This window comes from Petaurus breviceps, unplaced genomic scaffold (genome assembly GCF_028583685.1).
Source record: "Petaurus breviceps papuanus isolate PSGF00001 unplaced genomic scaffold, PetGlider_PUasm1.0 174, whole genome shotgun sequence".
NCBI classification, from domain to species: Eukaryota; Metazoa; Chordata; class Mammalia; order Diprotodontia; family Petauridae; genus Petaurus; species Petaurus breviceps.
Window position 1 is genome coordinate 68296487 of NW_027185761.1, and position 15250 is coordinate 68311736.

At 43.2% G+C, this 15250-nt stretch overlaps 1 protein-coding gene across 1 annotated transcript in view; it reads right to left on the reverse strand.

Annotated features, from left to right (window-relative positions):
• CACNA1D (calcium voltage-gated channel subunit alpha1 D) overlaps positions 1–15250 on the reverse strand; it is a 368515-nt gene that overhangs the window by 84160 nt on the left and 269105 nt on the right. The window contains exons 27-29 of the mRNA XM_069084375.1: positions 12135–12336; positions 10260–10418; positions 8663–8773 (exon numbers count right to left, since the gene is read on the reverse strand). Coding sequence (XP_068940476.1) covers positions 8663–8773; positions 10260–10418; positions 12135–12336 — 472 coding nt within the window. The remainder of the gene's footprint in view (positions 1–8662; positions 8774–10259; positions 10419–12134; positions 12337–15250) is intronic.

The window sequence follows — 15250 nt, forward strand, 5'->3', positions numbered from 1 at the left end:
GCTCATTGTGTTTGCTCAGACAGGTCTGGGAAAATGTTGATTCTCCCTGGTATCAAGGTAGGTGATGTGGAAACTGATGTCTCTTTGACCACGATTTGATGATCTAAGTCTCCTACTCCCAAAACATTCATTTTCATATAGCCTGCACTTCTCATTGTGTTAACTGATCAGAATTGATTGCCACTCCTTGGGAACACCTCTTCAAGGGCATATAAACTATGACCCCACTGCCATTAGGGGTCTTTGGTCTAAGAGAGACAGCCCAATGGCCATCATTTTATTAACAACCTGCTGGCCTTATTAATAAAATGGCTGAATTACTCAGAAACTATGTCTCTTCGACCTTTATAATAGCCATAGCCTTCTGATTCTACATCTATGATCTAGACCATTCTGCATAGAAACCAATCAACCCACCAGTTCCCCAGTGTCTCTCATTGCCCAGCCTGGGAATTCTGCTTCTTGTTCTCTAGCCTCCAGTTTCATAAGCAGAATAAAAGAGTCAATGGTCTATTTCTCATCAAGCTTATTGAATCATGTAGGGATAGAAAATATGAAGATGATGCTGTAGCTAAAAAAAAAGCAGCTTATTTGCACATTCTTTTTTCTCTGGCTGGAAAAGATGTTTTGCATTGTACTTGGCTCTTCTGCCAGGTTGTACCTTGCGACATCAATATTCAGATTTAGGCAATCATGCTGAGTAACTTTCTGGTTCAGGACTTTGGGGGTGGAAAATTGCAGATCACCTTAATTTCAGGCTATCATGTTTTCTGTCCAAGGAGAGAACAGGATATGAATCAGTCAGAAAAATGAAACTATATAGCGACTGACCCAGAAAGGTTTCTTAATCCAGAGAACATGAGGCAGCAATAGGCCCAAATGTGTGTAAAAATATTATGGATAAATGCAACAACTCCTTGAAGCCGAAATTATCAGTGTTGACTCTGTATCATTTTCTATGGAGCCTACAACCTTGCGAGATAGTTGGGGGTTTTTGTCTCTGCCTGGGTATGATGTGTTGGGCATACCATGTTACTAACAGTTGTGTTAATTTTTTTAATGTTTTTAAAATGGTGAAAAGGAACACTTTGGATGGAAGCAAATATTTGTATAAGCTAGAAAATGATGATGTCTAGGAATTTTGATCCTATGTACAGTGAACTGCTTTTGTCCTGTAATTGCTTAAATTGTGAGTCTCTGTCTCTGAACCTAATTCTGAATCCAGCTGGTCTGGAATAGGTTAAGTTTGGAAATACAGCTCTCCTGCTAATCACATATCCATTCTTACCTCAAGGAACGTAGCTGACTTTGGGGACGAGGAAGTCGGGTCTGATATCTTCACACCCCGCGCCCCCTCCAGTTATCCTTCAAGGATGTTTGGTTTGCTGTCCAAAAGCCTGGTCTGCTATCGTGCAGACAGACTCTTAGGAGGGAAGGAGGGGATTGTTGCCAGCCCTCATCTCCAAACTTCCAGTCAATCGTGTGGTTCCCTGTAACTAAGCACACTGTCCGCCATCCCACAAGGTCGTCCTTCCTGTTCTCTGTTCTGCGCTTCCCAAACCTGTCCAAGAGAAGCTGTACTTTTGCTTGGTGTCTGAGGCCTAAATGGAGGCAAGCCATCTACCCCTTACTGGCAGGCAGCATGTCCCTGCTAATAAATGCTAGGAGAACTGCCTCAGTTTACCTTTTTGTTAGATTTCACAAGCTAAAGCCATCATTCTAAGTGAAAGATGTCCTCTGATGCAGATGGGCAACACTGTCACAATGGCAGTGTGATGCAGTGGGGAGAACAATATGTTTTCTGCGATGGGGTCCTGGATCTGACTGCAGAAGTCACTCCTAGTCAGGGTTTGGACATGACCTCTATGGCACCATCCAGCTCTCAACCCGGGATCTCAGCTTGAGAGAGGAAGCTCTTGGGTGTGGCTGGAACAGCACCGGACTTGGAACCAGGACGTCGTCTCCCAGACATTTAGATATCCAGCCCCAGCTTCCTCATGTGCAAAATGTGTACAATGGCAGAACGGAGATATTCATGAAGATCAGGGACAATGTGCACTGGCTGCTTTCCATCTTAATGTATCTATAAATGTGAGCTACTGTTACCATCATTTCACTCTTTTTAACTAGACACTTGATGGAGCTCAGAGGGAACTAGGCCCGGCACCAGGCACTATCAAGCTGCTATATTATTCTTTTAAGTTTAATGGTTGACAAATTACTTGACAAAATGATTTTTTTTTGTAACTGAACACAAGTATTGAGATCGTATTCAGCTTGTGCAGACTTTCTGGAAGCACTGTTGTGAGGATTCCAAGACAGATAACGGGGTAATATGTTGTGCTGCCTGTTCTCACATGGTTTTTATTTCTTCTGTCAGGCATCTGTTTTTCAAGAGCCTTTTATTTCACATAGTTTAAGGATTATGAGTGTTTGGTGCAGTGACATCTATTTTTTACAAAAACCTATCTGTTATAACACTCCAAGTTCAGAACAGTTTGTTTGTGAACTCTCAAGGATATTTTGAGGGTCTGAATTTGTTGGACAGGAATTTTTTCCCCTATTCATTAATGAAACATAGGAAGTTTCTGATATATGATCCTATTATGATAGCTAAGTAATGATTATTGTAAGTTTAGTGGGAATTATACCATGTGCATGGTTGCGTGTAATACAGTCAAAATCCAATGAACACAACCTGTGCAAGAAATTTGGGCGGGGGGGGGGGGATTTGTCTCTGCCTGAGTATGATGTGTTGGGCACACCATGTTACCAACAGTTGTGTTAATTTTTTTTAATGGTCAAAAGGAACATTTCGGATGGAAGCAAATAACTGTACGAGCTAGAAAATGAGAATGTCTGGGAATTGCTCACTTTGCCCTTGGAAGAACCTAATGATGATCTGCTTCATTTAGATTCATGAGTGAAAGAAGCAGCAGCAGGCCATGTACAAAGAGAGGAGAGCACACTCAGGGGATCTGAAGAGCCTTGGAGCTGTGGAAGTTGGGAATCACAGCATCATGGATGCTGACCCCAATGTCTACCGAAGCACTCACACTTGCTAGGATATGGATAAAGCTCCCTGAACCTACCAGTGCATGTGTGGAGATTTAAAGAAAGAGAAGATAGTTCAGTCTACATGACTAAAGTACTTTCAGCACCGATAACTATACTTTCATCATGCTGGCAGCATAAGTTTATCTTGATATGTAACATTCAGCATTTTTTTCAATTTTACTTTCTAGAACTAATCTATTATTTCATAATAAACTTGAATCAGAAAGATTTTTCTTATCTGTTGCTATTACATCACTAAACAAATAACTTATTTTTAAATAAGTTTTCTTTGCACATTTCTACTGGGCTGGAACAAAGGTCCATATTTTATGTATAATTAACTACAAATTTGGATACTGAAAATTTGAATAATGTGACTACTTCCCATGATTCATTACTTGACCTAACTGGAACCTGTATTATTGGAAAATCATGTCATCTTGTTGGATTATCGTCATGGTCATCACAATCTCATTCCTCTCATCTCTTTAATGATGTTTAGATTAGAAATAGCCCTGGGACAAGGTGCTATTATTTTTTAAAGCTTTGATAACTTAAAATGGCTTCAAGACTTTTGGGATACCTTGCATTTAATGTTCTCTATATGGCCTGTGTAGATAAAATAGCTGCTTTTTGTAAGTGGAAAAAGTATTTCGATTCATCCTGTGTCAGCTCACTGGAGCCTTCCCAGTACCATTTCAGTAACAGACAGCATATCAGGGATGGATGCCTGTCGCCCTATCCCCAAGCACTGTGATCTCCTTGGAGAACTCCTAACTATTCACAAAATAAGCACAGGATCATTTCAATGGAGGGGAAGGAGACATTCTCAGCTGAGAGAGCAGAAAGGGCCAGGAATAGAAGAGATCCTGAGCTGAAGTCTGAAGGAAACCAGGGATTGTAGGAGACAGAAATGAGGACAGGGGACGTTCCAGGCTGGGGAATCAGGGGTGGGGGGTGGGGTGGGACCAATGCCATCCAACTGTTCTTCGACATTCCCCATTTCTACCAGAGTAGTCGATCCTCTCAGGACTCAACTTTTCACATTAATGTCCTCAGCTACAGGAAGACATTTTCCCCTGTGGCTGATTCTTTCAAATGGCTGGAACAAAGCCAGGGGAGCTGACCAACCTATGATCCAGATGGCTTCCCTCTGTTCACCAGGCACAGGTCATACTCTAATGCTAGCCAGATAATCTGCAAACACTTGCATGCGTCACAAGGAGACAAGGCAAAAGTGAGTGAGCCAGAGAGATGGAAAGCTCCATGAGATAAGGACCAGCTCTCAGGACAACTCTGTACCTTCTTCAAGTTCCTGGATCAGTCCTAGACACAAAGGAGATGCTTAAATTTTTTTTTTATTTTGACACTAGTACTAATTTTGACAGTCATATCTAAATATTTTAAGGTTTGCAAAGTTATTTCCAAACTATATCTTCATAAGGATGATGCGACTCTCTGATCCAAGCTCTCCTAATGGTTTTCTTCAGCTTGGCTCAGTAGGAAAGCCTGTGGGGGAGCCTAGCTTTGTCACACTCAGTATTCCTTGCTCTACCCTTTCACAAGACTGTCTCCCCTCATTAAACAATCTTCAGTAGCTCCCTACTGCCCAATAGCCTCAACCTGCCATTGAAATCCACTCATTTTCCAGTCTTATTTCCTATATCTCACCTTCCCTAATACCACATTTCAGTCTACCTAGCCTCCTTGAAGGTCCCCGATCTACAACATTCCATCTGCTGCCTGTATGCCCAGGCCCTGGCTGCCCCTCCCTTCTACCCCTTAGCTTCTCCAGCTTCCTTTAAGATTCAGCTCAAATTCCCTCCCTCTGCAAGAGGCCTTTGCTGTTCTCCCCCAACCCATCCACACAAACACATATAAACACACTGTTAAGACATTCTCCGCTGACATCTTCCTTCTTCTCTGCTCATGTCTTCCATGTGCCCTTACAGCATGCACCCTTATCGCCCCCATTAGAACACAAGCTCCCTGAGAGCAAGAGCCAATAATTCACTTTCTTTGTATCTCTGGAGCTCATCCCCTTCATCGGTGCTTGCTGACTGGCTGGCTGTCCCTGCCTGGGGAATGCTCAGCCTGGGTGTTGTTGGTCTGGCATGACGCTCTTGCTGTGACTTTGTACCGACTCGTGGACATGTCACATCCTCCCAGGAGAGGACAGGTTTCTTCAGACAAGGGGTTACGTTCTGCGTTTGTCTCAATAAAACCTAATGGAGTGGCTTGCATACCATAGGTGCTTAATAAGTGTGTGTTGAAGTACATAAAGCAGTGCCATCTCTTAGTAAATAAATTGCCACTTGAACAAAAGATCCTATGGCATTTCTAGGATACTATAATGACCAAAGGCTGACACCGGAAGCTCCAATCATGGACAAGAAAACAGAAATGCGGTGCTTGATGGCAGCAGAACAATGCCTTTTCCCTCCCCCATGCCTGTGCTGCCTCACGATCTTGGTTGTATTTTGGGTACTGCTCCAGAAGACGGACGCTCAGGGTCTGTGCCTCCCAACACCAAGGGGCAGCCCGCTGCAGGCTACTGTTCTTAAATAAATGTGGCTGATGTCATTGCCTGTCAGACTGTCAGCAGAGATTATAGATGGTGCCCATATCCCCAAAGAAGGACTGCACCTTAGGCTACTCAGACCTGGTTTGACCCATGAAAATGCCATGTGGCTAAATGCAGTGTAATAGCCCGACCTCTGCCAAGCCTCACTGTCCTAAACCACCAGTTACCGCCGGACCATATTAATGACTGGTGAGTGTGGCTGGGGGAGCGGGGAGTTTAGGGATTTTTCCTCTCCAAATCTCTATCATCCGGATTATGACCCCCAGTAAAACAAAATAAAACAAAACAATTCAACAGGTTAATCCCAAATGCAAAGCAGAGAATGAACTCCCATCTAGACCCCCTTCCATGTCACTGTCCTTTAAATATTTCAAGACAATTATCATGTCCCTCTAAATCTTCCTTTCTACAGGCTACACATCCCCCTAGCTCCTTCACAGATCCCCCTATGTCATGCTCTGCAGGCCCTTCACCAGCCTGCTGGGTCTCTTCTGGTTACTTTCCAGACGATCAGAGTTTCTCCTAAAATGTGGTACCCACAACGTAGCACAATGCTCTCATGATGGTCTGGCCAGGGCTGAGAAGAGAGGGGACTATCACCTTGACAATCCTGGACTGTATTTCTCAATGCAGTCCAAGGTTACATCTACCCCACGGACTGCCACATTACACTGACAATTCACATGGAGCTTACAAAGCCTTTAGAACTTTCAGGGAAATTGCTTCCTCGCCATGACACTGGTTATCAGACAAGCCCAGGGTTCATGGTGGCTTGGAAATGAGTCAGGGTTCTCAAGGTGAGGTGAGTAAAGTGAGAGTTCTGAGAGGTTCTACTCCAAGTGAGGAGTCTTTGAGCACAGGCCTGGTGACAGACTGGAGGGCTGGTCACCAAGTTAGCAAGTGTTTTCCACAGTCTGCAGGTCATGAAAATTACTAAGATAGAGCTAAGGTGGGGGGATGTAGCTCAAACCCCATGTCTCTGAGGCAGCAATCAGAGGGAAGCCCTGCTGAGCTACTAACCCAGGCAGCTGTGGTCATGGTGGTGGTTGTGTTGGGGGAGGGGTTAGAAAGCCTTTTTCCCTAAGAGGCCCATCGAGGTAAGGAACTTCCCAACTCGAAATCTACATCTCTAAGGCCTTTAAACAAAATTCTGCATCTTCCAGCATGCCTGCTATATTAGCAGACCAAGAGTTTAGACTTTCTTTCTTTCTAAATTTGGGTTTGGCTTAACATCAAAGAGGACAAATGGGCAGAAAAGCATCAGCATCTTCGCCTCCTTGGGTCACACAACCAATTTTGCTTAATAATGTCTCTCACCCGTCAAAGATTCCTGTCATAGAGGTACAGTTTAGGGACAATTATTTTTGGCAGCAATGTGGAATTACTTAGTGCTATTAAATGATCTTGCGGAGTTAAAAACTTCTAACCAGTACAATTTCTAGGGAAATCCCCTAATATAAGCATCTGATATCTTTGTACTGATTGTAAATTAGCTACTCATTACTCTCAGTATCTGTTCACAAACCACCGAACGCCTCTTCAGAGGAGGAAAGGACAATCAGTGTAAGGGAGCAAAGGACAGTGTACATTTCCTGCAAACAGATAGAAGTTTCTGCTCTATTTGTAGCAACCTTTGGGAAAAAACAACACTAAAAACCTAACAGCTCAGTGAACTACTCTGGAAATCTTCCCACCAAATGCTAATAGCCATTTGACATAATTAGTTGGCCAACCTTTTCCATCAGCATAGACAAATATTGTTCAAAATAATAAGGGTGGGGCAGGATGAGAGGAGTGAACAAACCAAAATCTCAAAGTAAATTAAGATGAATTTGGAAAAGAAGGAAATGTATATATACTTCTATATGGACAAGTCACAGTACATTAATCTGGTCATGCATAAACTGCCAAATCGGGCCCACTGCAATCACCCACGTTGATGAACTTACAAGTGTTCTTTCTTTTGGGTCCACAAAAATCTGATATAAGATTGCAAAGAAATTAATTCACGGTGAAGGAAGGAATAGGTTTGAATTAGAATGTCACGTAATTGGAATCTGCAAAGTCATTCATTTTATTACAACCAATGTAATAACTGAGTCTCATCAGTTAGATTTGCCACATGCTGAAAAGCTGGGTAACCCCACTGCCATTTTGTAACACCGTCCATCCCCTGGGGCTCTGAAGACAATGGGAGGTTCGGTCATCAGCATTCCAGCTACCATTTGCTCTATGCCTTGCTACCCAGGGCACAGTGAGGGGTCAGTGCTCAAGAACACATTTCTAGGTGAAGAACCAGTCCCTTGGGGGAATGTTAATGGGAACTAACAACATTCTCAGTCTTCTAATTTATTCTAAGGCAGAATTTCATTTGTTTCACTGTCTGATGTGCCTTCCTTCCATAGAACATTTTATGAATTTTTATTGTTAACAAACCAACCCAAAAAACAGACTTAAGACAGTCTGTTGTAATCTAATATGGCATCTCCTACACTATGACTGTAGAAGTGGAAGTCTGCCATGGTAATCAGAACAATGAGGTCACACTGAAGCTGGGACTGTTGCCTCTGACCTGGGCAAGGGATAAGCCAGCCGTGTTTTATATTAACAATCTCAATGTGACATTAATATTGAATTATTCTTGTTGGGTAACAAAGATATACACATTTAAACACCGAATTCATTGCTTGAAGAATAGGGTAAAATACACTGGAGACAAGGTGGTAAATATTTTTTAGGGAAGACAAATCAAGTTTATAGCAAAAATCATCTTTCTACAGCTCCCCAAATCTTCCTTCCTCCTGCCTTTTCTCAGAATTGCTTTATAAGGTTTTGTTTTCTCAAGTCTTGTTTTTTAGTAGGTAAAAAACTGCCATAATCAGATTTTAATGTTCTAAAGAGATAACATAGTTAGATACTGGAATGACTCATGATTATTCAATAGCACAACACTAACAGGAAGCTGAGGTCATTCCCATTTGATGTGGTGATAGCCTAAAGTAACCGGGCTGGGAGCCTTACCTTCGGCTTGAATGCAATGACTTTCAAGACCATCTCCACAGTGAACACTCCTGTGAAGACCATGTTCAGGATATCCATGGCATCATTGAAAATCTTGGACTGTTCGTAATGCTGTGGGTAAAAATGTAAGCACCGTTTCCTATAAAGTAATTACTGTGCATTATTTATTCTTAATAAAATAAAAGGTCATTAGAAGATACAAACTCTTTAGACACTGTGGGTGCCTGAATCTGAGACATGGTAGGAAAACAGAAGGCCCTGGCCTCACATTTCTGAAACATCAGGAAGAAATATACAGTATGCAACATTAACATTGGGCAAACATTTGAGTCTTTGGCCTGAGATGAGCTGGGAGTGGGGTGGGGCAACCCAGTCTACTTGTTAGGAAGGCTGATGTTGAAAGCTGGAACCCTGACAATATTCAATGGTCAATTTCTCTTATCAGGATGTAAGGAATTTCTACTCCTTTTAAAGGAAGATGTCCCCAGTTCCAGGTACCACACACACTCCAAGGAGAAAACAAGGACCACAAAAAAGTCAGAACCTCAGCTTAAGTTAAGAGCAATTCTGTATTTGGGGTATGCAGGTTCTCTGTCTAATAAAGACTCTCCCTTAAATTCCTAACTGCCTGTTCTTCCTTAGGCCTCTCTTTTCCTCAATTTCAGACATGCCAAAGCACAATGCTGAACTTGGAGTCAGGACCACCTGGGTTTGAATCTTCCCTCTGACACTAGCTGTGCTGAGCACGGGCCAGTCCCTTATTTCTGAGCCAGAAATTCCTGTTCCATAAAATGGAACTAATCATATCTCTGGTACCTCCCTCAGGCAGGTGCTTTGGCAAACAGAGGAAATGGGGGGGTGTATTTGCTTTGCAAACTTGAAAGCATACATGATGCCAGTTCTGGGTCATCAGCAAAGTTTTTTTTTTTCTTTACTTAAGAACATGTCACAGAGACAGATCAGCCAGGGAAGGAGGAAGAAACAAATGTCATTACACACATGATTCACGAGGCACAAGGAGGCAGTCACTTGGGCAGTTTATTGTTCCTCTTTTGGAAATGTCTGCTGTGAAAACCAAGCGACCTTAAATTCCAGAAAATCTCCAATAATTCCTAAGAGCTTATTTCTTCCATACATTTGGGTTCACGGCCTTCATGTAAGACACTAGTATATACTTCATTGTAAAGTGTCAAAGGCCACCTCCTCCCTTATCTCCCCGGCAAAAGTAGAGTTTGCATTCTAAAATATTCAGTGTCTTATCTGATCTGAGTTTTTCCCCCTTTGGCTCCCCATCCTGTATGGCATGGATTCTGCTCAGCCTATACGTTGTTCCCACCCCCTGCCCTGCAAAAGTCACCTCCTCAGAGCCAGGGGAGGCATTATAGATCGCTGTACCTGCCACCCTCCACAGCACAGGTTTAGATACAGATACAAAAGTTTGTGACACACACAGGCTAAATGGTGATGCTGCCCACACCCCCTTTACAAAACACTCCCCACCAAAGAGCCTCTGGCCAAAGGATCATCTCTCCTTCAGCCCTGTTTGTTAACTTGTCCACCATGTTCTAAGACGGCCCCTCCCAAGGGACTTCCTTACCTGCATGGCCAAGCACAAGGTGTTGAGCATGATCAGGACGAACATCATGTACTCGAAGGGGGAGGAGTTCACCACATACCAGAACTTGTACTGGTAGGGATTTTTGGGAATGTATCTCCGCAGGGGCCGGGCTTTCAAGGCGTATTCGACACACTGACGCTGCAAAAGCAGGAAAGAGAATGTAATTCTGAGAGTTTAGAGAGGCCAGAGGCCCTGCACCCTGCTGGGCTGATTCCCGCCTCTCCACAGGGCAAGCAGGAAGCCATGGAGGGAAGGAAGGTGAATCTGGGAACAAAGCTGGCTAGAACACCTGGGCATGTCTGCTGGGCAGACACACCCCCTGGGGACACGGCCACCAGAACACCTGGGCATGTGTGCTGGGCACACACACCCCCTGGGGACATGGCCACCACAGGGCTTGGGATCACAGCACATAAAGTGTACTTTGCAGCACCATCAGTGGCTGGGGGATAGAAGCAGCACTGGCTATTCCAACAGACTGCGACAGGGGCAGCCCATGCCGTCTCCCCTGCTCACATGCTCTGTCAGCCCTGAGGCACATACTCTGCTCTCCTTGCCCTCTGCATTTTCTACATGACGATGGAGCCATCACACTCTCCCATCTTCAATACACGTTCAGTGTTTGGATGGTCCAGAGCCCTTCAGAACAAACTAACTCTTCAATATGTTCCTCATGAGCCCCTTGACCCTGGGGACCAATCCTGTGTAGGCCTTGGCCTGCCTGTCTCTGACTCTCAGTCCCAGCCTCCCACAGCACAAACAGACTTTGTGAAAGAATCCCTCTGGTTTGCATCGAGAGGCTGATGCTCCCAGGAAGCACCTGTAACTCAGAACAATACAATGAAGCATAAACAGCTTTTCTTAAGCTTTCCCCAAGCAGCCACAATCAATTATGCTGACAGTATCATTGGGTAATGAATGGAAAGGGTGTTAGACCTTGAATCAGGGAATCTAGGTTCTGCCACTGGGTTGTGACTGTGCAATAGAATAATAACAATAATAAAAATAATAATTATTTGGGTATTAAAATAATATAATTAATATTGTAATATTTATATTTATCTGGGTAATAACAATAATAACTAGTAATTAAGTAGTACTTCAAGGTTTGCAAAGTTCCTTGCAAATTTTATCACATTTTATACACATAGCAACCCTGAGAGATAGGTACTATTTTTATGTCCATTTTACAGAGGCTAACTTGCCCAGAGTCACCCAGATGGTAAGTGTCTGAGGCTGGATTTGAACTCAGGTCTTCCTGAATCTAGGTGCAGTGCTCTAAGCCCTGGGTCACCCAGATGTCTGTAAAACAAGAGTTTGGTCTAGCTGATCACTAAGATCCATTGGAGCTCCAAATCTGGGATCCTATGAAAGCTCCAGTTTAATTTTTTTAAATCTCCCCTAAGACCACAGATCTAGGGCTAGAAGGGGCTTCTCATATCAACTCCTCCAACACTCCCATTTTGCAGATGGAAAGCCTGAGACCCTGGAAGGTGACACATGTTAGGGAAGAGTGAATATTTCTCCTCTCCCCATAAGTGGGCATAACAAGGGAGAGACACATCAATCCAAGTAACCTGTGAGCGTAGCTACTAACCATGCAGCAGCAGAGGGCCCCAAAAAAGCCTGGGCCCCAGGGTGGTCATGCTTAGGGATGTGTCCTGCCTCACTGAGTCACTCCTCAAACACAGGCGAGGGATCTCCTGAGCACAAAGTGCCCTCCTCCTAACTCTTGAGAGGAAGCCGCCTTGTAGAAGCAGTGTAGCTGGACAGATAACACCCTCTTCTGTGGCTCAGGGGAGGCCAGCTGGGAGCTCCCTCCCTAAAGGAACCCCCAGGGCGTATCTTACTAACCTGATTCTTGTCCAGTTCGCAGTTCTTGTACTCTTTCTCCCCCTGTTCCTGAAAGGTGACAATCACAAAGCCCACAAAGATGTTCATCATGAAGAAGGCCACAATGATGATGTAGATGATGAAGAAGATGGAAATCTCCACTCGATAGTTATAGATTGGACCAATGTTCTCTCCATTGGAGTCAATGGCTTTATACAATAACCTGAAAACATACACATGTATAAAAAACAGGGCCAGGGATTCCTTCATGGTTCCAGCCCCTTGAGGTTTTTCCTGTTGCCAGTCACCACGGAACCAGCAAGTTCCCTCATCCAAACTCCTCTAGGAGTTAGCATGGATTGCTTTATTTCAGGAGTTCATTCATTTTTTTATAATGAACTTAAAATTTTAAATATAGGAGAAAAACAGAACAAGAGGATCACATAGGAAACCATGACCTTCTAAACACTTGGCATTGTTTTTAATGCAGATGCCATTTAATACATTTGTTCCAACTTGTCTGGGTCACCTTTTGAACTTCCCTCTCGATTCTGTGTGTTTTAAAGCTTTCACTGAGACTTCTTTCTTTCCCCACCTAACAGCCCTCTCTTGCAGCAAACAAGGCTGCTCAAGCCGGATGAACGCATCTGTTGACAGCGCCTGCAAATGAACGTCTCCGTTTGTGCCTCTAGCCTATCCCCTCTTTGCCAAGAGTCTGGAATCGAGCTTCTGGAGCCAGGATGGGACAAGTTCTCCAGTCTTTTGGAGTTGCTTTGCTTCTCATCATCACGGTCACTGCATAAGCTATTTTCTCAGTCCTCACTTTACTTTGTATGACAATCAATTCTTCCCAGTTCCTTCCTTGTTTTCTCTGAATCCTTCATATTCGTCCTTTTCTTGTGGCATAGCAATACTCTCTTAACATGGGATAATTTGCTCACCCATGCCTTTATTTATTTATTTGGAGTATGTCTTGCCTTTTCAAGTAGACTGGAAACTATTTGAGGAGAGGAACTGGAATTTCCACTACTTTGTCTCTCACAAATGCCTAGTACAATTTCTTGCATTTCTGAAGTTCTAAGTAAATATCTGATCATGGATCACAGAATTTAGAACCAGAAGATTTCTCAAAGAACATCTAGTCCAGTGCCCTGATTTTATGAATGAGGAACACTGAGGCCCGATGAGGTTAAGAGACTTGCCAAATATCAGACAGACACTAACAAGGAGAGTCAGGACTCTACCTGTGATCTTTGGTTGAAGAAACAGTGCTCTTCCCCTGCCCCATGGTATCCTGTGACACTCCAGTCTGTCTCCAGTGGATTAAAGAGTTCCACAGAATTCTTCAGCTATACTTTTTATTTTAAAAAGTGTCATGTAGCCCTTGTGTGTGAATGTATGTGAAGGGGAGGGAGTGTGAGGGGGGATGAACACTGTGACTTTGGACTAACAAAAGTCTCTCTTTTACACCTGTCAGGATGGCTAACATGACAAAAGAGGAAAATGATAAATGCTGGCAAAGATGTGGGAAAATTGGAACACTAATTCATTGTTGGTGGAGCTGTGAGCTGATCCAACCATCCTTGAGAGCAATTTGGAACTATGCCCAAAGAGCTCTAAAAATGTGCATATCCTTTGACTCAGCAATATCACTTCTAGGGCTATATCCCAAAGAGATCATAAAAAGGGGGAAAGGACCCATATGCACAAAAATATTTATAGCAGCTCTTTCTGTGGTGGTCAAGAACTGGAAATTGAGGGGATGCCCATCAATTGGGTAATGGTTGAACAAGTTGTGGTATATGAATGTAGTGGAATACTATGGCGCTATAAGAAATTGTGAACTTGAGAGAAATGTCAAAAGGCTTATATGAACTGATGCTGGTGAGACAAGCACTCTGGTCCAGCACCATGTATCTGACACAGAAAGCATATGTGACCAGCAGTGTTCCTGGTCCAGTGCAGTGTACTTGGCCTAGCATAGTATACCTGGTCCAGCATTGTGTACGTGGCCAGCACAGTGTACCTGGTCCAGTGCAGTGTATGTGGCCAGCACAGCATATATGGCCAGCACAGTGTACCTGGTCCAGCATTGTGTACGTGGCCAGCACAGCATACCTGGTCCCGTGCACTGCACAGGGCAGTCACTGTGTGAAGACACGTGAACAAAGACAGAGAGCCTTGCCCTTAAGAAAGCACACTGGTCCCAGACACACGGGAACCTCCCGAAGCTTCCTCTAGGAAACGTTAACCTCTTTACTATTGGGGATGAACAGAGCAATAGCTTCAACATCTTTCCGAATGTCTCCCATATCTCCCCCTTCCCAAGAGAACTGGATCCTAGAACCTGAGAAGCAGAGGTGGCAACAGATAAATCTCTTTTTTACTGATCTAACGTTTATTTTTTAGAATGTTGAACTCACATCAAATACAATCTATATTTCCACACACAGAATGGATGAGCAGTTTTTCTTGAATGGTGAGTTATCACCGAAATCTTGGGGGCTTGTGCTCATCACACAGGCTGCTACTTGTCCTTTTGCTTCGGACGCTGTGCACCTAACATGCTCTGCTGACCAACATCTCTGAATTTTTTTCTGGACTGAATAGTTCTGAGGATGCTGCTTGGCTTTGATGTGGTTCTGTGTGGCCACCTTCCTTTGTACTTTTTTCATTATTTTCTTTGATGTTCTTGGCCTTTGTTCCTCCATATAAATTTCATTATTTTTCCTAGCTCTATAAAATAATCCTTTGGTAGTTTGGTTGGTGTGGCATTGAATAAATAAATAAATTTTGGTGGTACTATCATTTTATTATATTGGCTCAGCCTACACGTGAACAGTTATTTCTGTAAGAAGTATATTGTAATTGTATTTCTATAGTTCTGATGTGTCTTGGTAGGTAAATTTCCACACATTTATATATTGTATAGTGGTTTTTAATAGAATTTCTCTGTCTCTGTAGGGTTTTGTTGGTAATATATAGAAAATTGAAGGATTATTTGTTTCACATCCTGAAACCCAGATAAAGTTATTAATTTTTCAATTAAGTTTTTAATCAATTCTCTTGTTTCCAAGTAAGCTATTCACCTTCTGCAGAAAGTGGTTATTTTGTTTCCTCTTTGCCCTTGTTTATAT